The 20,910-nt window shown below is 47.9% G+C and overlaps 1 protein-coding gene across 3 annotated transcripts in view; it reads left to right on the forward strand.

The window, feature by feature from the left end:
• The window catches only part of Carmil1 (capping protein regulator and myosin 1 linker 1), a 252,454-nt gene that overhangs the window by 204,853 nt on the left and 26,691 nt on the right, over nt 1-20,910 (forward strand). For all 3 annotated transcript variants that reach the window (XM_077109704.1, XM_077109705.1, XM_077109706.1), the window contains 2 exons: nt 248-335; nt 2,488-2,634. In XM_077109704.1, the coding sequence (XP_076965819.1) occupies nt 248-335; nt 2,488-2,634 (235 nt within the window). The remainder of the gene's footprint in view (nt 1-247; nt 336-2,487; nt 2,635-20,910) is intronic.

Consider the following 20,910-nt stretch of genomic DNA (forward strand, 5'->3'; position numbering starts at 1 on the left):
TCTTTATCCAGATGTCCTTCATTCCCACATTATGTCTCCAGCTGTAAAGGGAGAGAGGCAGGTTGTAGTGGGTAAAGACGGTCACACCTGGGTGTTAATGGCCGTCCTCAGGCCTATTTTGGGGGCTCCTTCCCCTGTTCACGTTCATACCGTCCCTTTTCAAAGACAGACCTTATCACCATGGGGGGGGGGGCAGGTCTACCCAGCTCAAGGTCAAATGCTGTTCTCCCTTTTGATTTCCACACAGTGAGGTGAAGCTGACAGTGGCCTCCTTCCTGTCAGACCGAATCGTGGACGAGATCCTGGACGCACTGTCGCACTGTCATCACAAGCTGGTGAGTGCTGTGCACGTGTGGGACAGTCTCCGGGGCGGGCCGCCCTTGTGCGGGTGACGCTTCTTTCCCACATCTGCTCCGTCGCAGCCTGGCAGGCTGAGTTCTGGTTTCCTCCTTCCCCTTCCGCTGGCCCCAGCCATCCTGGAGCGCGTCAGAATCTCTCTGTTGGGACTGGTGGGGCACAGCGGAAGCATCAGACCCAGAGATCTCGCTCTTTGTTTAGGATGCAGGTCAAAAGCTTTGGTAGGAGATGATGTTGAGGCCAAAGCCTAAAATTCACATTTTTAGTACATTTATGTGTGCGGATGTGATTATTTCTGAACGGACTGTTCTCGACAATATGGAGGGAAGCAGAACGTTTGGAGTTCAAAGAAAATATGAGAGAAAACTGGGGCAGAATCCCAGGATGAATAAGTGCTAAATGCCCGGCAGTACCTTGGATAGAACCACGATGAAAAAATAAATTTCCTTCAGACTAAGCAAAGCATGGGGACTGCATTTCCAATTTCAGTGCATATGAAAAGTGCATCAGAGAATTCTCATGTGCGGAACTCGAAGTCCTGTGAGACACGGTTGAGGGTTTACAGCTGGTTATATCTTGTGTCTCCAAAATATTAGCAACATGGTACAGCAGAAATCCTCCGGGTAATTTATGACAGAGAATTTATGTTTTCTCCAGAGAAAGTATTTCAGGTTAACTGTGTGGGCAGAGACACCCAGTTTTATGGAGGTGAGTTTTGGGGTGATAGTAACAGAGAAGAGCAAGAACAGTTTCTTCTGCATGCAGTAGACAGAAGAGAGTGATGTATAAGACTCTCTTCCAAAATCCAGAGGATCAGGCCGCCTGGGAATGGGGTTGGCCCACCAGAGAGCAGTTACCAGAGCACCCTGATCCTCAGCTCAGGAGACATCAGGAAACTTCCAGAGCCATTCGACATGGATAGGATATCCAAACCACATTTTTTTTTCAATTTTTTTTTGTTTGTTTTGCTTTATCAACGAGTTAGTCTGTGCCAAACTGGAAACATATAAAATCCTGATTCATCACCACGTTAAGCCGAAGAAGCTCTTTCCTGGCACAGGGAGGAGACACATCATGCAGTCTCCCAGCGCAGACTTTCCTTTTGTAAAAAATAAGCACAAGTAAGATCCAGAGAATTCACTGTAGAAACAGTTGATGGGTAAACCACTGCTCTAGGAACTGCCTCAAGACGCTTGCTCAGGACACAGACCCTGGACAGTGTATCAGCAAGCGTGTGTGTGACAAACACCCTCAGGTCTGAAGTGGGCACTTCTTTGTGTTTTCCTTCCTGGAGGAATTCACTCAAAAAGTATCGACATTTTCTTGTCATTTAATTGAAATGAATTGAAAAATAATCGCAGGAGTGCACTTATGTTGTGGTTTTAAACGTCCTCTTGACATTATAATCTCACGTTATAAAACATGAGATTCAGTCCTGCGTGAAGGAAGTGGTGTCCAAGCTGGGATTGTGGGCAGTGCGCTTCAGATACGCTTTCTCCACCCGAAGTCTGGAAGTGCTCCTAGCGCTTGGGTCGACCCCTCAGCTGCTCCTCATTGTTTCCGAAGAAGCCAGATTTCTGGTGTCAGATCTGTGCAGCTCTGGAACCTTCTAATCACAGCCCTGCTCATTCCACCTCTTCACATTTAATTTTGATTTATGTTGAAAATATAAAAATGGAAATAGTAAGTCATATCAAATACGATATATCTTCTATGAAAACTAGCAGTAATTATAATTCTTAAGTAATTTTTAGTCTTTTAAAAATACTTAAGTTTGCAATCATTTTATTTGTCTCAGTAGATACTTTTAAGCACTAGACCATAAGCTCTATGAAATAAATCAGGCAATATGAAATTAGATTTCTAGCAAATTAGATACGAGCAAATAAACTAGTAATAGATATAAACAGCCTCAAAATAAGAAGAACACTACCTATTTTATTGGACCAAAGTCCCCCCATTTGTGAAGGGAGGTTTGTAATTTCTTAGAGTGGTGACGAAAGGCAGGCAGGTGGCTCTGTGTGGCCCTGTTGGGAGCTGCTGTCCTCCAGGGGACCCCTGCGGCGACTGTGGAGGCCGCGTCAGGCCCCTGCCCTGCCGTAACTGCTGCTGGTGGTCTTCACCCTGCAGGCCGACCATTTCAGCAGACGCGTGCAGACCCTCCCTCAGCAGGAGCCTGTTGAGGCCGAGCTGGCCGAGAAGCCGCCCAAGCGCTCCCTCGTCCCAGTGGAGGACCTGACGGAGGCCGAGCGCCTGGAAGACCTGGACGCCTGCATGGTAAGACACGGCCTGTGGGGCCACCCCATCCCACCCTGGGCCTGCACTGCTGTGTTTTAAAAACTGTCAGTGTTTGAAATCAGAGAAACAACACTCCCCCACCCCACGCAGACATTGGCTCAGAGGCTGCTGGCTCCCAGGGGTGACAGCCCCTTTCGAGGGGTACAGAGCTCGCCTAGCATGCATCCTGGGAAGACGGTCCCTGAACTGATGTAACTTTATAGATCCTGTGTGATAGGAAAGTGTCTTCAAATGAGGCTCCAAAAGATATGGAGAAGGACGTTTTCCACGAATAAAGTGTGTTGGGCGACTGTCTCCTTGAGTCGACCGTTTTGTTTTGTTTTTCTCTCTGCTGTAGCTCCCTGTTCTCTTGCTACCACTTGTTGGCCCCCTTCACATTTGGATCTCTGGTTCATGCGAGATTTCCTTCCCGTCCACTGACTAGCTGTGCTTGTGAGGCTGAAGCACACGCTACCCATTCACCTCACAGCAGGTCTCCGTTCCTCACCCAAGCGGTGCATCCCGTTGGCTGGAGAACTAGAGCGATCTGATTGTGGACGATTTCACGGCCACACTTAGTTCATGGTTTTAAAGTTGGTATCACTGTTAAGATGTCTCTCACTTTATCATGAAAACAGTTATATGAGGTGGACACAGCGGCACGTGCCTTTAGTCCCAGCTACTGGGGACACTGAGGCAGGAGGATCACCACGTTCAAGACCATCCTGGTCAGTTTTACAGGACCCTGTCTCAAAATGAAAGATAAAACATGCTGGGAATATAACTCAGGGTAGAGAGCGCGCCTAGCTGCATGAGGCCCTGGGTCTCCCCCTCACTGCAGAAGACAACATCAGACAAGACAAACCCCAGACAGCCCTACGTGAGTCTGTTTCACCTCTGTGTCCAGTGGGCCTCACGAAAATATTGGACTTTAGCAACTCCTTCTAATCTGAGGTCTTGCTGTGAGACTGGGTTTGGGTTACTCATATGTCCAGATCTTTCTACGTTACTTCTGAATTTTGCTTGCAGCCATTGTTAAGGAATGGTGCTCATTTTTAACTTTCAAAACCAAGGGTCTGGTATGGAGAACATTGTTTTTCCAACCTGAAAGACAATGTAATGCACTTAAGTTCCTTTTTTTCTCATAAAACACTGTGACCATTTTCTTAAATCCTGTGAATAAAGTCCCCATTGGAAGCCCTACCCTCTACCGGGAGAGCAGCAAAGAAAGCCTCCAATAAAATCCAGCACTTCAAGTAAAACGAGACTCACCAGAAAAGGCTGAAAAATAATTTCTATGAAATTATATAAATGTATTCAGTATGTATGTAGGAGATCATCTAGTTTTTCAGAACCTCGCTAGTCCAGTTGTCAAATGGGTATTTAGTAAATATGTCAGGTTTTTTTGCATTTTGAGGCATTGGAAGGCAGGTGCTGTACCCTCACAAGGTGACTGTCCCCGATGTGCCTGAAAAGTGGAGCACCACTGCACCGTGCACGTCCCCACCAGGACGCTTTGTAAGACGGAAAGGGACAATGGGAATGTCGGTTCGGGGCGCGGGGTGCTGGCTGCGGGGGACTGGCTCCTCCGTGGTGCCGTGGCTTTGGTTTTCTAAGTGCTGCTTGTAGTAGTTTGGTTTCTCTTACTTTGTTTCTCAAGAGGAAGAGAAAAGTTGTTCCCTTTAACTAGAGCTGTCCGGGTGAGGGTGGAGGAGAGGGGGCCTTTCTTAAAGGCAGGAGCAGGGCCACCATCGGCGCCTGTGGGATGGCCACCATCAGCACCTGCGGGAGAGCTGAGCTGCGGGCTGTCTGCAGAGTGGCGGCCCCGACCCAGCAGGTGGGAGGACCTCAGGATCAGGAGGGCCTCCCCAGCTCAGAGGGCCAGGGTGTAAGCACAGGGCCTTTCCTGAGACGAGCACCCGCTGAACACTGGGGCCACCACAAGGTGGACTCACATGGGTGACAGGGAGACACAGGGCAGATCTCCGGAAAAGGACAACAGCAATACTTAGGCGAGCAGGACTTTTGTTGTGAAAATAGCAATTTTTGTTCTAAGATTCTTTTTCCTTCATTCCTCTGGCGAGGCTAATAAGTACTTAAGTAGCAGAAAGCTGGAGTCAACTTGCTACTAGTTTAATGAAAAATAATGACTTTTGTGTGAGAGGTGCCAGTCAGTGGATTAGTGCCCCGACAGTCTCCTCTGCGCCCGCAGCCTGCCCGTCCGTCCTCAGCCACCCACAGAGAGCACCTATGGGGGCTGTTGTCAATGGGAGGGTCCCTCCTGAAGGGCCTCATTCTGAGCCAGTGTCCAACTCTCAGCTCACTGAGAGGTAGGCGGAGCCTTAGCTTGGTCTTTTGAAAAAGCCTGCCCTGTCACCTCTCGAAATATGCAAATCATCAGTTCCTCCCCAACAGCTCTTCCCAAACATTTTAGTTCACAGCTCGTAGTCCGAAGGGAGAGGCCTTGTGACCATTTTCTAAGTGGGCGTGAGGGTTTCCCTGAGAAGCATTTCATCGCGAGTGATGGAGGATGTCAGGACCCAGATGGACAGCTGTGTGGATGACCATCAGCGTCCCATGCGCATGGCCTTCCCCACCTGGAGCTAGAGGGCTGGCGGGCTTCCCGGCTGCAGCTGGAGCCTGTGACATTGTTAGGGGAGATGTGTGCTTGTAGCTCAGATAATGTGAGGCTCTCCATAGGGTCTTGCAAAGCCACTGTGACAGGTCACCACCTCTACTTGCTGATGTGGGCATTGGTCCTGGCTCTTGCCCAGGATGCACATGATGTCTACTAACTGCATTTCTGAACATTTCTTTAGCAGAGTTGGTAGAGATTTTGAGTACCTCTTTTTCTTTTCCTGTCCTTGGGTTTGTAATCTTCATGCTTTCTCCTCGGTCCAAAAGTCAGGGCCGTCCAGTGCTTAAGTCTCTGTGATGAACTAGTATCACGATCGCAGCAGAGAAGGTCAGAGAAGGTCGAGGGCATATGTTAGGCAGATACTCATGTTGATTGGAATTTAAGGATTACCTTCCAGGACTTGGGAACAATAATCCAATCCATATTATTGATTTCTTTGGAAGAAATCCAGGACTTACTCAACTCTTAAACTTAGGCTGTATCTTCGTGAGAACTGAAATAAGAACGCTGAGTGACAGGAGGGGCCTGTGGCCTGCTGGAGGTTGGCTGGGTCTGGTCAACCTCAGTTCCACAAAGTTACGAACAAAACAGAACAAGGGAAGGCAGAGAAAGGAGTCATTTTCTAAATATTACTGGCGTCCAATCAGATGAATTATCTTTTTCTTTTAACTGGAAAGAAAGTGAGGGCAGTCTAGCTCCTCAGGAAGGGTATGGTGGGGAGTGGGGACAGAGCAGACAGAACAGACGAAGTTTTTCCAGCCTGTATCTGCTCTCCTGGTCCCTGAGCTACCAGGTCCCTTCAGCTACAAGCGGAAAAGTCACACGCTGTAAGAAGCCATCTTTTTCCTGTATCAGGGACCTACCTAGACCTGCCACCTGCCGGGCACTTCTCGGCTCTTCCTGACCAGTCGGCTGTGATTAGTATGTGGATTGCGTCCACTGTCTGTCTCTTACAATCAGAATGGGTTTTCATTAAGCTGAATCAGACTGAATTGGTTTCTGTAACTGCCGGCGGCTTACTAACCCCGCATGCAATGAGCAAGGGAGGGGCAGTGCCAGTCAGTGGGGGCGGGCGGGGGGCTGGGGGCCCAGGGCCACACTGCCACGGGGAAGACCGCTGCTTGGGAGACATGTCAGAAATCCACGGGCCCATTTGTGTCGTGTTGTTGGTGATGAAGTCCACCCACTTGTGGCTGAGCAGAACGCCCCAGGCCTCTCCATGTGTCCTCTGCTGATGACAGTGAGTCCTTGCATCCCGGTGTGCTGCTTATCACTTCAACACACACCTCACGTCAGGCTGGACTGGGTCTTACCGTGGGGTCCTACTGTCCACAGGCCATTGTCCTTCCCCGAAGTCCCATGTCTTAGGAAGTCAGTTCCCCAACTCCGGTTTCTGGTTAATTATTTCCACATATTTATTTCGTTACCGGATATAACACGCTGCCTTTAAACAGCAGCAGGTTGGGTTTTGCCGAGTGGCCAAGTGGGGGCAGAACCAGTGTCTGCTCCTGAGGCCGCAGCAGCTCACTAATTGTGTGTGGTCCTCTCACTTATTTTAATGGGTGTCTTACCAATGTTAAATCAAAACATTTTCATGCAGAGAGCAGTTCATCCGCTTACTGCAATTTCCTAGGAATAGAAATTTAAAAGGCTTGAACCACTATGGAATACCTTTTTGTGAATCCTGTCCCCACTGATGAAGCAGCAATTATTCTTCCTTAACAATTTCAACCTCAAATTTCAATGTATAATTTTTGAGCTTTTAAATATAGACTGAAATTTAGCAAAGGTCTAGTTGACTTGGTCTAATACTAATTTTTAACCAGTTTTAACCAATTACTTCATTTTCTGGTACCAACTATTATAAATTGAACAAATCTATTAACAGTGCTACCAAGTACAGACTCTTGTCAGTATGTCTCATTTAAATATTGTCAGAATATCTCATTTAAAGTCAGCTGCACTGATATTAGTACAGAAGGTTGTTCGAATCAGAATTACTGGTTTCTTATAATTCTATTCTGTGATGTTCTTATTGTTATCTTTAGAAAATGGAGGTATAACTTTTAAAGCACTAGAACGCATATGAAGGCTATTGTATGTTCTTCAAGGTTTCTGATCAATTTAGTGACAGCCCTCTGTGCAAATGTAGGGGGCACACCCCACATGTGGGAGAATTTTTCTGGTTCCCTGAGACACAGTCACCTTAATTTCTTAGTTTTTAACTAGCATGAAGAGCACTGGCAGAGGCCCTATTCAAGGAATCCCTAGAGATCTGTCATACATGAAGCCTCATTAGCTATCCGGGGGAGCCCACTTCCTGCCCCCTGGTTACAGATTGCTGGGAGGAGACCCTCGCCTTCCCCTGCAGGGGGCAGACGGCTGTCCTAGCAGAGCCCTGTACACCAGTGGGAGCCCAGCTGTCCAATGGGAGGTCAGGAGGACCTGAAAAATCCTCTTCATAAAATGACCTGGACCATTAGCCAGCTGTGCTGAGGCAAGACTTCTGCCACCAGTATCTGAATTGGGCCTCTGACTTGTGGATTGAAAATAGCAATCTTGTCAGCTTAATTTTGACATGCAACAATAATCATAAAAGACAATTTGGGTCTTCTTTTATGAGCTAAATTAAACAAATGATACTGCAGCTTTATAAAATAGAAATCATTCTATTAATTGCTGAGTGTGTGTGTGTGTGTGTGTGTGTGTAACATGAGAGCATATCTCTAAAGAGAAAATGTTTGTAATGGGTTTCAAACTAGCCAAGTCCTTTACAAGCAACCAAAGATTCAGTGACTCCTCCAAGTTCAACCTCACTTTGCAGCGCCGAGGAATCTCATGTTTTGAGTTGTACCTCAGTGACATTTTTCTCCAATGAAAGAAGACTCCAAATTATCACGTCTTCACAATTGAAATCAAAGACTGAATCCCTTCTGGGTGAAAGATTTTGTCTTCTGAACTCATATTTAAATTGGGGAGAACATTGTCCTTAGATACTAAGAGATGTACATGCACACACGTGTGTGTGTGCGTGTGTGTGTGTGTGTGTGTGTAGTATGCTTGAGAGAAAAGTCCATCCAAAGAGGAAGAAGATGGAGAGTCCTTAAAGTGGACTTGTTAACCCCAGTGATGGACAAAGGGACAGGCTGGACACCGGTGGCTGCTGGCTCTCAGGAGGGGCCAGGGGAGGCAGAAGTACTTCATGTTGGTGAAGTCTCAGGTGGTGGTGAGCTCTCTCAAAAGACCCCTGAGCTGAGGATAGAGTAGGCCATTCGTTCATTCTATAAATGTTTACTGTCCGTCTGCTGGGTACCGGCACTCCGTACACCTCAGTACAAATAGAAGCTAAACCGGTGCATCACCCACTGAGCTTGCTGTGTAGACTAGTTCTGGTGGACCAGGGACCTAGCACCCATGTAAATCTGCACATGAATTTGCTTGCATATTGGGAGATATGAGCCCACCACTGAAATGAGGCCAAGAAAGGCTTAAATTCATACAGGATACATCTCCCAACCCTTTGGTCACAACCCACTGGTCATGAAGTCCTTGTAACACTGTGACCAAGATAGAAATAAAACAAACTATGAAATACAGTATTGACTCCACATGTTTATTTCAGTTATATGAATGTGCATGTGTAAGCTGGGGTGTGACAGATTTCTTATAACTGGTCACAGTTTTGAAAGTCTGAAAAACATATCATAGCTCCTTAAAGGGCCCCTGCAGAGATGCAAGGCTAGAAGGGGACCTGGTCCCTACAGTATCTACCAAGTCTCACCCATTTTACCTGTTTCCCTGAACCCCAAAGAATAGCTTTCCTTAAGTGTGCTCTATTGATCTCCATTAAGAACCATTTCAATAAGTATCCCTATAAAACTCATCCTGTGTTATTTGTACTCTGTGCCATTGTGCTGGTCAGTGTTCATTTTATCTCAAAATGCCATTGCTGCAAACACATGCAGAAGAAATTGCAGGTCTTTTTTTTTTATTATTTTTAGTTGCTCAAAACATTACAATGATCTTGACATATCATTCATTTGATTCAAGTGGGGTATGAATTCTTTTTTTTCCCACGTGTACAGATTGCAGTATCACATTGGTTTTACAGCCACGTTTATACATACAGCCATATTAGTGTCTATTGTATACTGCTCCCCTCCCATCACCTCTCTCTACCCACTCTATGACACTTCTCTCTCTCTCTCTCTCTCTCTCTTTTCTTCCGCACACCATCTTATATGTAATTTTGCATAACAGTGGGGGTCTCCTTCCATCTTCCGTGCTATTCCCCTTCCCTCTCCCATTCCCATGCATCTCTCATCCCTATTTAATCGTAATCTGCTTCTCATGCTCTTCCTCCCTGCTCTGTTTTGAGTCGCCCCCCTTATATCAAAGAAGATATTCGGCACTTGCTCCTTAGGGATTGGCTAGCTTCACTCAGCATAATCTGCTCTAATGCCATCCATTTCCCTGCAAATGCCATGATTTTGGTTTTTTTTTAGTGCTGAGTAATATTCCATTGTGTATAAATTCCACATTTTTTTATCCATTCATCTATTGCAGGTCTTTACCAGGGGTAGTGGAAGTCCTGAGCAGTTTGCTTTATATCCCAAAAATACAGTACACGGGGTCATGACGTGTACCTACCTCTGGTAATGTCAGCTGAAAAGCTCGGCCACTGAATGTGCATTTGACCTAGGAAGAGCGATGGGGCCGGAAGCGCCATACTTTGTCATCTTCAGCCGTGATGATGACACATCATCCCACCTCCTTTATGTTTATTTTCTTATTTAAAAAAAACAAACTCTTGGTTCTATATGGACCTAAGCTAATTTTGGGATTGAAGAGGTTATTCATTAATGAAATGAAAAACTGGATAAGGAGGTTGTTAGGGAAGCACAGGGAAAGGCGCCTTGCCTGGAAGAGGGGCAGAGGCGACGGGAAGGTTTCTACAGAGCGGTCAGGGCTTCCTGGGGGAGGCGGGGCCTCCTGGAGAAGGGGTGTGGCCAGGCCTCTTAGGGCGGGGCTCCCATGGAGGGGCGTGGTCAGAGGCTCCCTGGGGCGGGGCATTGTCAGGGAGGCTCCCTGGGGGCGGGGCCTCCCGGGAGGGCGGGGCCCGGGGCCTCCTAGGAGAGGGTTCTGCGCATCCTGCCTGGCTGCTGGTGCAGGGCTGCGGCTGCGGGGCCGAGGAGAAGGCTGTGAAAGAGCTGGAAGGAAGATGAGTGAGTAAACGGCCAGCAGCGCACAGGGCCCCGGGAGGGCGTCACAATAGAGAAACTGGTTGTCTTGCTGTGTGGGTGGCCGCAGAGAGTGGGGGAGAGGGCCGCCCGCCGAGCCGGTCCTGGCTTGCTGGTGTGTGTCCTCGGTGTCTCCAGGCCCTGGGAGCCACTGCAGGCCAGGGCGCTGGCAGGAGCCCTCCGGAGGTGGAGTGCTTGCGAGGCCGGGGCCCGGGCAGAGCTCTGCCGTGGGGCTGTGGACGGGGCCCTGGCTGCTAGCCAGGCCTGAGCTGGTGGTCAGCCTTGCCACCCCACGAGGGCCACGGCTCGTGCAGCTCCTGGGGTAGCTCCACCCTGTGAACACGGTGGCCTTAGCTTGGTCGTTGCCACTTTCCTTTTTACATTCGTGACATTTACCTCGACTTACTCCACCTGTAAGCTCCGGTATTCAGCTTGTACTTGACGCCTCCAGTTAGATGTCCATCAAGCATCACGGACAGATGGAGTCTGTGGCCTTACCCGGGGCTTCCCCTCCCAGCGACATGACACCAGCTCTGCTCTGCCCACTTGTTCCCAACTCTCCCAGTCAGCCCCAGTCACAAGCCACCGTGGTTCTTGCCTGGACTCCTGAAATAGACTTGTAATGCTTGCTCCTGCCCTCACTGCTGTCTCCACGGTCACGCCATCCTTACTGGGAGCCAGAGGAGCTTTCTAAAGTGGAAGCCAAATCAGTGGTACAGACGTCAGGTCCTCTGACAACTTCCGTGGTACCCAGATGAAATTAGCTGCTTCCTTTTGGTGCCTGAAGTTCCCATGATCTGGTGCCATCTCTCTCTTCTTCTAGAATCTAAGCTCCTACTCCTTCCTAGAGCAGGAAAGCCTTTATCCTTTCCCTGGCAGGAGGCGTGGCTCCCACCTCAGCCCTTGTCCCTTCTGTCCGAACGCTCCTCTCCAGAACATTCCATGGCTCTCTTTGCCCGCTGTTTTGGTCTCATTCCCACGTCCCTTTCTCAGAAACTTTCCTCGGTCCCTGTCACTCTCCCATATCATCCTGTTTTCTTCTCAGTACTCACCAGGACTTGAGATGATCCTATTTACTGCTCTGGTACTCTTTGTGCATCTCCCCACGCTAGACCATCGCTTCCTGGTGGGCAGAGACTCTGTCCTGTTGAGCTCATATCTACAGAATCTGGACAGTGCCTGGCGCATAGTAATTGCTCAGCCAGTTTTTGTTGATGGTCGTGCACTGGGCTCTCCTTTCCTGTCGGTCTCTGTGCCTTCAGGGTGCAGGAGTTGTGGCTTAATGATTGCTTTACAGCTGAGACCATCAAGGGGATAACTACCTGGTGAGTTTCTCTGAGAACTCTAGAAGATAATTCTGGGAAGTTGAAACTCATTTCAGCTGAAGAGGCTCAGTTAGTGAGAACAGTGTAGGTGGTGACAGCGGCAGCAAGCTAAACCTGTGAGAACTGGAGGGCCCCTGCTGTGACCAGCGCTCATCAGGCAGCCACACGTGGCACTAGTGTAACCCATTTTCCCGTGGGAATCCCAGAGCAGAGAGGGTGACCCTCTTGCCCCGTATCACACTGCTGCCTAAAGGTTCCTAATGATGTGCATCCCAAACCCTTTTCCTCTCTGCTGAACTCCTGGTCTTCAGGCCGGCCTGGGTCAGCAGAAGTCTGGGGTGGGAGAGCTGGTCACTGCGCTGCATGGGGAGCCTGCTGGGTCATGTCCTCTGACCACGGTTCATTCCTTGCTGATGAATTTTAGTCTTGTTCTCAGTGGATTTGGGGGGATTCTAACCTGTGGTGGAAAATCTCTGCCTCTGCAGCCATGGGGCAAGCAATGGCTGGGCTTGCAGGTCCCTGGACTGATGGAAACAAGCAGCGGAGAGGCCCAGGGTGGAGGACTGTGCCCCTGGGAGCTGCCCACTCAGAAGACACACATGGCCGTCCCCAGTGCAGGCTCTCTGGTTAGCCAGGCGCACCCCCTGCGCTGAGCCCTGACTCCGACGATGCCTGTTTCCTTCTGGTCTGATAGAGTCTGAGGTCTTACCACGTGCCCCCTGGGAGTGAAGGCTCAATGAGGAGGGGTGGAATGACTTGGGATCTGATCTGGGAAGGCTATAGGAAGTGACCTCCAATGCCGGTGAATGTGGAATGGACATCAGCAGGTCACTCTGCCTTAGGCTTTTTGACCAACTGAGTAGTTGGGACTGGATCAACCCTTCCTATCCTTTGGAAAGGAAACTGGGTTTGGGATGAACCAGCCTTCATTCTGCACCTCCCTGTGGCAACTTGGGGATTGCCGTTGTCCTATCCAAACCTCAGCTTCTCCAGATGCACCTACAGGGAAGTGAATCACTCACTGCAGGAATGTACATTCAGGAATCCCAGGTCTCAGGGTTAGGACCAGCCCTCTGTTACAGCCGTCCCTTAACAAAAATCCAAATCTGAAGTCAGTGATTGTTAGCCTTGGCCTTTGGTATGTGTGCAGAAGACTCCAAACAGAGCCGAGCTGTAGGGTGGGTAGCTGCAAGGCAAGCCAGGGTTTTCCTGAGGATTTTCTTGAGAGCCACACTCAGTCTAGCAGGGCCAGAGCGCTCTCTGTTAGGACCATAGCAAAATCTCAGTAATGTTTCTGGTTCTGTGCGGCGGGCGCGGCCTCTACTCCCCAGGGAACTGGATGTATTGGCCTCCTGTGTGCCGTTATTGGATGTTGAGACCTTAGGCTTTAGAGAAAGTCAGAGAAAGGCTCACGAGGGGTTTGTGTAGCTAACATTAAATCGGGACAACAGGCAAGAACCGCGCCCCTGAGTGCTGAAGACCGTTCTTGTTTCCTTGTAAACCAAGGCCACAGTGGCTTCCAAGTGTGTTTGAGAGAAAATTTGCCAACTTTCCCCTGTAGCTTGGCTATGACCCATTACCTCATTTTAAAATGAGATCAAAGCCTATGAAAATTCAAAAGTGGCAAACAACACTGCATTGTTCTTGACAGATGTTCTCAGCCCAAATGGACCATTAATAACAATTATGACATAAGGTTATGGGGAAATAGCTATCATAATGGACCTGTGATTTAGACAGGGGGTATTTTGAGAATCCACCCTCTTTGGAGAATTGCACTTGAGAATCCTTCAGAAGGGGGGTTAATTACAAGGAGTTAAACTGAACAGGACCGTTCTTGGCTCCCAAGCCAGCTAGGTTTCAGGGTCTGCTGTTTAGCCTTCTTCCCCAAAGCTCTGTCTGAGGCTGAGGAGTTGGGTAAGAGGACTGTGGGACTGACCTAGAAAGTTTGGGATCCATGCAGTCGGAGCCACATGTGTGACTGAGTCGTCAGGTCCCAGACCTGGTGACTTGGTCGGTCACCGCAGCCCCAACCAGAATCCCCTTCCAGACCCTAACACCACCCTCCGCTTTTATAACCTGGGCTGACTCGGCTCCTCACAGCAGCAAAGCCAATTATTAGAGGCTCCAAGCTGCTTGTGGTTAGAGGCGCTGTTAACGGTTGACTTGGTCATCTTCATAAAGGCGATAATCTATGCAGGGATCCATTTATGACCTGAAGCATTTTAGACCGATTTTAGTCATCCGTCTTGATGTCAGTTAACCACGACGTCCATTGTGGGGAAGAGGATTTGAGGGTATAGCTAACACGCTCATTTTCACCTTCCATGGTAAATAGAGTTTCCAAAGTTCTAGATTTAAAATGTATTCCTCAGGTATGAAAGTCAGTGGGTTCTCCCCACTGTTTATTCTTTCATGACAAAGAGAATGTTGAAATGATATTCAAAGTTTTATGATCACTGTAGTAATATTGTGTTTAATAGTACAACAGAGTTCTTAAAGAGTTTCCCACTTTTTCATTACAATACCATTATTAGTAAATCACCCTTTATTAGTAATACCATGCTCCTGCACCCCCCCCCCCCGGCAGGAGCGCTGGTTCTTGGAGAGAGGTGTTTGATTGAAATCAGTGCCACATAATTTCATTCCTTGGACTGCTCTTTGAAAAATGTATTAAGTCGTGTTCACTTTTGAAATTTCACTTTTGCATCAGTTGTAAGGTGAATTAAAATGGATACATGGCAGATCATTTCCTGTTTCTTTTAAAAAACATGATAAATGGGAAGATTTAATTTTCTCCTATCAAAAAAACATGGCAAATCTGGAAACGAGCCATTTTCATGTCAGAGCAGCCCCTGCTGTGGCCTTTACAGTAACCTCTGGTCAATTCTGTTCTCTGGGTGTTTTGAACATCTTGCACCAGCTTAACTTTTATGGGAAATGAGACTGGACGTAAAAGTTAATGAGTGTGGTGTGAAGAGCTGATTTCTCACTGCGTTCCGTGGGAAAGTGGCACATCACTCAATCTCTGGTCCTGCTCCTTTTGTCCCCCAATTTATTGCCACTTTCTGGGAGTGTGGGGCGTCCATGCCCCTCCCCTTCTGGGCTTCCAGGGGAGCTGCTGTGTGGCCATCATGTAGAAGTGATGGCATCTCTTCCAAAGCAAGATTTATTTCACCTCAGATATTTGAGATGGAAATGCACCGAAAATTATTTTCTAAGCTAAATAAGTTGCGACCCTTGCTGTGGCTAGATATCGAAGGGTATAAATCAGTTAAGAATTATTGGGTTTGGATTCCCTTTGTGCATTGACTCAGTGGCAAATCTAATAGGAAGTACTTAATATTTATAATCTAGTTCATGAAGCAGGGATTACCTATACCCGATTTTAACCTGCACGGAAAAGTACAAGGTTATCTCATATCAAAAAGCAAGAATTGACTAATCCAAAGAGATCATTTCAAGGACAAAAAAAATCTAGATATCAAGGGCTCCCCTGGGACATCCTTAACACCAGCAAGAGCAATGACAGCAGTAGTCTGTAATACATTGGATTAATTTAAACAAATCCACGAGTTCATAGGGTACCCAGAAAATATAAAGAGAACCGAGGTGCAGTGGGTATTACAGAGGAAAGGCAGCTGAAAAATACAGGAACAATGAAAGAAATGGAAAGTTTTGATTTTGAAGCTCCCATTATATTAATTCAGGAAAGAATCCTCAATATTTGCTTAACCACAGATTTTTCTGTATGAACTAAAGAATCCCCTTGCTGAGTTGTTAATTGCCAAGAAACATGGGACTTTAGATGAAGCTGTTATTGAGTTCCCACCCTAGTCAAGGGACCCGACCTAGTGTCAACACCAGCCTGGGGACCACCTGGCGCGGGCCACCTAGGTGAGTCAGCGCAGCCACACCACCCAGCATGGCCGTGTGCCACAAGCTTTCCACCTGAGTCTAGGGGAGAACAGACAACTGCAGGATGCGGAGGCCTGTGAAGGGGCCGGTATTTGGAAAAGAAAAGCAGGTTTGGGTGCAGGAAGGGGGTGTGCTGGATCATATGTCAGCCGTCTTTCCACCGCGGTGACACATGCCCACGGAAATCCACGTGGAGGAGGATCATATGTCAGCCGTCTTTCCACCGCGGTGACACATGCCCACGGAAATCCACGTGGAGGAGGGAAAGGTTCACTTTGGCTCATGGCTTCAGAGGTCTCGGTCCATGGTCAGCCAGCGTCATTGCTGTGGGCCTGGGCTGGGCAGATCATCATGGCAGGAGGGCACAGGGGAGGAAAGCTCAGCTCATGGTGGCCGGGAAGGAGGGAGTGGCAGTTTATACCCTTCAAGGACACATCCGAAGTGGCCCACACCCTCCCACTAGGCCCGTCTCCTAAAATTTCTACCAGCTGGGAGCAGGCCTGACACAGGAGCCTTTGGGGGACCGTCCATATCTGAACCTCAGCAGTGCCAGTGGTTGGAGGCGGGAGGTCCCTAACTGGCCCTGTGTGCCAGGCACAGGGCTGAGCACTTTGTGTCCTATTTAATCCTCACAATATATATTTTTTTTAAATCTAGAAAACTGAGGCCTGGTTTTGCAGAGTACTGGCCAAGTCCCACCGCCTGGCAGGTGGCTGAGCCAGCCGTTGAACCCCTTTCTTGGCTGCCAGAGCCTCGTGTATCGTGCCACCTCTTCTCTGGTCTGTGGGGGAGACATTGGATTCAGCAGGGCCTCAATGAGCTCCAAAAACTGTGCAGGCGTGGGGGTTGAGCCTCGCTGTGTGGGAGCAGGGGTCTGTTGCCAGGGTTTCTCTTCGGAGGAACAGTCTGCCTGTCACTTCAGGATCTGAGCCGATTGTGAAGTTCCTTGCCTTCACTCGGGGTGATCCTGAGGGGCGTGATTGGGACAGAGGACCTGTCTGTTGAGTTGACCTTTCAGAAATAGAGGGATTTCCCATCAGCTGTGACACTCACAAATGTACCCATAATCACACTTTTCTAGAAGCTTCTGGGGAGATCTGTGTTAATGTGGACAGCAGTCTTTATTTCAGGCAATTCAAGAAGGTCTGAAAATATAATTTTACTTTTTCCACTTCCATTCGGCAAGCATTTCATGCTCATGTACTGGGTCTACGATGGATCACGTTTAAGGAAAATTGCCCGACGGCTGTATAAGATTGGTGTTGAGGAGCCGCGCCTGTGCAGACGCGGCTGGTGGCAGCCTTTCTCAGCAGCCGCACTGTGGCGGAGGGGGCGGAGGTGGGATGGGTGCTGCTGCTCCGGGCTGCCTTTCCTCGGGGGAGATTCCCGCCATCATGGGCACGAAGCGGGGAGCCCTGTGTTCTCATTCTACTTTACGTTGTGAACCACTGAAACGAGAGCTTTATAAGAAAGCCGTCGGCAGGTGGCTGGAGTCCCCGGAGGTTGGGGAGGATCCCCGACACCCCACGCTGCTCTCACAGCCTGGATTTGTTGTCTTTCTGCAGCTGGAGATGTTATTTTTTTTTTCATTTATCAATTTCAAAATAATAAAATGCCCTATCAACTGTGAATGACGGACCGTGGGAGTTTTAAAAAGTATTTTAGTAGAGATTCAACATAAAATGTAAGGTGACCTAAATTCCCAACAGGGAACCAAGTGTCGTAACTGTGCCAATGTACCCATAGTCACACTTTTCTGGAAGTGTCACGGCCTTGCCTCAAAAGCTCTGAGAACTGAGTGGGCAAGAGAGTTCAGTGTGGCTGTGCCCTAAAGTACAGTGGGGGCACGGCGTGTCAGGACCCTCAGGGGGGCTCCTGTGTGCCCACAGATAGGCGCTGTCCCCTCTGTTGCTGGGCTGACCCTGTGACCCCAGAGCTGATGTGGTCACCAATCCCCAGATGGGGTTGATGACAATGTCAATGTGGGCTTGGTTCAAGGCATTGGGGACAAACTCGGCCAGAGCCGTATCTGTGTACAGTGTCTGCAGTTGTTCAAGCTGTCACCGTGCTTCTGCTGGCTGCCTGGAGCCCTGACTGCGCTGGCCCCTGCTGGCCTGTCCCTCTGCTAGGAAGGCTCCTTGTGTCTTGGGTGCTTCTGTTTGTGTATGATGTCCCCTCCCCTCCTAGCGATGCTGTGGCTTTACCTCTCTCCCATTCATGTGTCTCTCCTTTCTCTTTGCTGCATGGAGACTCTCTGCTGCACAAGCGTAAGTACTTCTGGTGGCTCTGCGGCTTCTGGCTGGTCTGGTTGATGTTCCTGGGTCTGTTTGCCTCTGTGCTGCCTGGCTGGCCTCCCAGGGGACTGGAGCGCCTCGTCCATCTGCAGATCCTGAATGAAACAGGCGACAGTTTACAGAGACGAGATTGGGCCTTACAAGACGGTCCAGCTGGTGACACGGGCCCTGAATTTAAACCACCCCAGCTGTGAGCCTGAGAGCACTTGGGTGCTCATAGAGAGGCGCCAGCCTTCAAGGGGGACCAGGCTGCTCACAGTGAAAAACAGACACCAGTACTAACCTCTCTACGTTTTTTCTGATTCTTGTAATATCACTTGTTTTGAATTATAGAATTATAGAAAATTGGCATCATGACTTGTATCTTGTACTGGAAAATTTCCCTAATCTACTTCTCAATTGATACCATTTTGGTTCTTTAGCCTACGGAAGGAAAAAGTAATTATGGATTCCTGAGCTTGGAATGAGAGTATTATTTATTACTCTTTGTGCACACTTGGCAAAAACAAAGGAGAAAACAACCTCACCATATTCTCATGGTGATATAAGCAATTTAACTCTCCTTATAAAAAAAAAAAAAGCATGTCCAGCAATACTTATTAAAAGTGGGTTTGACAGGGAGAAAAATGTGAGTTCTTTACAAGGTTCCAACATGCGCATGTAACTTGTGGTTAAAGTGGACATATCTCTACTGAGCTACGCGCAGAAGAGTTTTAAGTCCATTAGAAAAATTGAATCAAATGAGTAAGATTTCAGAGTAATGTGGAGTTGGTGCTACTTTTGGATTCTTGGGAAATAGCTGTGGGAAGGGTGGGGATTTATTGATTTCAAGACAGGAGAGAAGTCTGTTTAGGCTTTCCTTCTAAAAGTCCACTTTAAAATAAAGGTTGAACACATTTTTTTCTCCTATTTCTTCAGGATATTAAATATTGAAAATTGCTTCTTACTCAAAACATGCATTTTAAAAGTTAGCTGTGTCTAGTGTTGACAGGGCTGACCATGAGTGGATTTATGAAGGAGCCACTTGGAATGTGCACCTCCTCTGCATCAGCTGCTGACCCGCGTCTGTGGCCATGCCACTCTGAATGTGCCTGGTCTCGTCAGCTGACTTGGGAAATAGGCATTGACAAGGGTCCAAGGAAGGTCAACCTGGGCACATTAGCCCTTCCATTCTGGAACAAAAAGAGAAGAGAGCGAACGGTTCTAGGGAAGATGGTGAGGGCAGGGTTTCCAGGAGCAGTCTGTCAGCCCCACTGCTGTGGGCAGGAGGAGTGAGAGGGATGCCCATCAACGGGATTTCTGGAGGACCAGCGAACACTGGCTCCTGAGTACACACCTGGTGGAGAACCCAGGTGCATTCTCACTCTGCCTCCTGCTTTGAGTTCCCACGTCATGGGATTATCAATGAGAATGACCAGTAAGAACGACCAGGTCCAATTCTGTAGGAAGAAAAAATCCCCAAGGAAGGAAAGGAACATATAAGAGAAACAAGATTCAGTTTTTTCCCTCTCTGTTATTGTAATTCAATCCTATGAGAAAAGGAGATTGAAGCCGACTGCATTCTTAATACCAATTACAGCAGGTAGCCTGATTGCAAGTCATCAGCCTGACCCCGCCTGGCAAAACTTCAGAACTGAAAGATACAACATACCATGAAAGAGCACTATGGGCAACACAATTAGACATTATTTACATTTGTAAAGAGCTTATAAAATATGACAAAGCAACGGAATGAGCTGGAAGGCATTTTTCTGATATTCAAAATTTTTATTCTCTGGTTTGAGGTATCCGAGAACAAAATCCTCGGGAAGAAATTAGATCCTCCTTTTGACTGACGTTGGCCACTGAAAATCCTGGTTTTGTGTTTCTTAATATGTCTCTAAAATAGCTAACTGGCCCACTTACAGTCGGGCATCGGTGTGCAAGAGTTTCTATATGTGTGTGCTTATGCATATGTATATTCTCACATAAAGTTATTCTTACGTATTTGAAATGTCATAATTTTCATGTATTTACATGTATTTGGTGTCCATTATAGACACTTTACCGAGAGGGAAATTTGAGCCAGGTTATTTTTGCCCATAAATACTTTCTATAAAATCTTAACCAAGAGACACAGGGAAAAAAAATTGGAAGATACCTTTAGTTCATGCACTTTTAAACTTCTTTCCTATTTTCCTTTTGACTCTATAAATGAAGTTGCCTGGAAATCATATCGCGGACCCTTTCCTGATCCTCTTCCTACCCAGCGTGCACAGGGTGGGTGGAATTCTGAACTCTCCCAGCTCAGCACAGCCAACACCTCGCTGCCTGCAACTCCTGAGAACTCATTCAGGCTGCACTTCTGGGTAGAGCAGTGCATTTTTCAAGCCAGCCACGTGGGCACACCGCCTTCAGACGATCCCTCAGCAGCTGCGCCATGGGGCCTTGCTCTTACTCAGCCTTGAGGCCCCTTGCTTTGCAGACACCTGTCCCTCAGGTTGTCTGCCTTTAACGCAGCCTCCCAAGCAGCAGTTCGGAAAGTTTCATTTTGTAATGTAGGAAAACCGTTCAGGATTAAATACAGTTTGCTCATGTTTTTCTCTCAACAATAAATAATAGCAAAAGAATGTTGTCATTAAAGCTGTCATAACTGCTAAAACCACCAAGTTATTTGCTTTTAAAGGTCATCATTTACCAATTTATTCTTTGAACAAGAAATGTTTCTCGATCGTGTGAAGTTTTTGAGGAAGCCTTGAACAATAACCTGTTCAGTCAGAGTACTCCGACCAAGTTCAGCTATCCCGTGATTTATACAAACACTAGTTTGGCATCTCTCCCCTCCGTCTGCCTGTGCGCCTGCAGCCAACAGTGTGGTGGCC

This window comes from Callospermophilus lateralis, chromosome 6 (genome assembly GCF_048772815.1).
Source record: "Callospermophilus lateralis isolate mCalLat2 chromosome 6, mCalLat2.hap1, whole genome shotgun sequence".
Taxonomy (NCBI): domain Eukaryota; kingdom Metazoa; phylum Chordata; class Mammalia; order Rodentia; family Sciuridae; genus Callospermophilus; species Callospermophilus lateralis.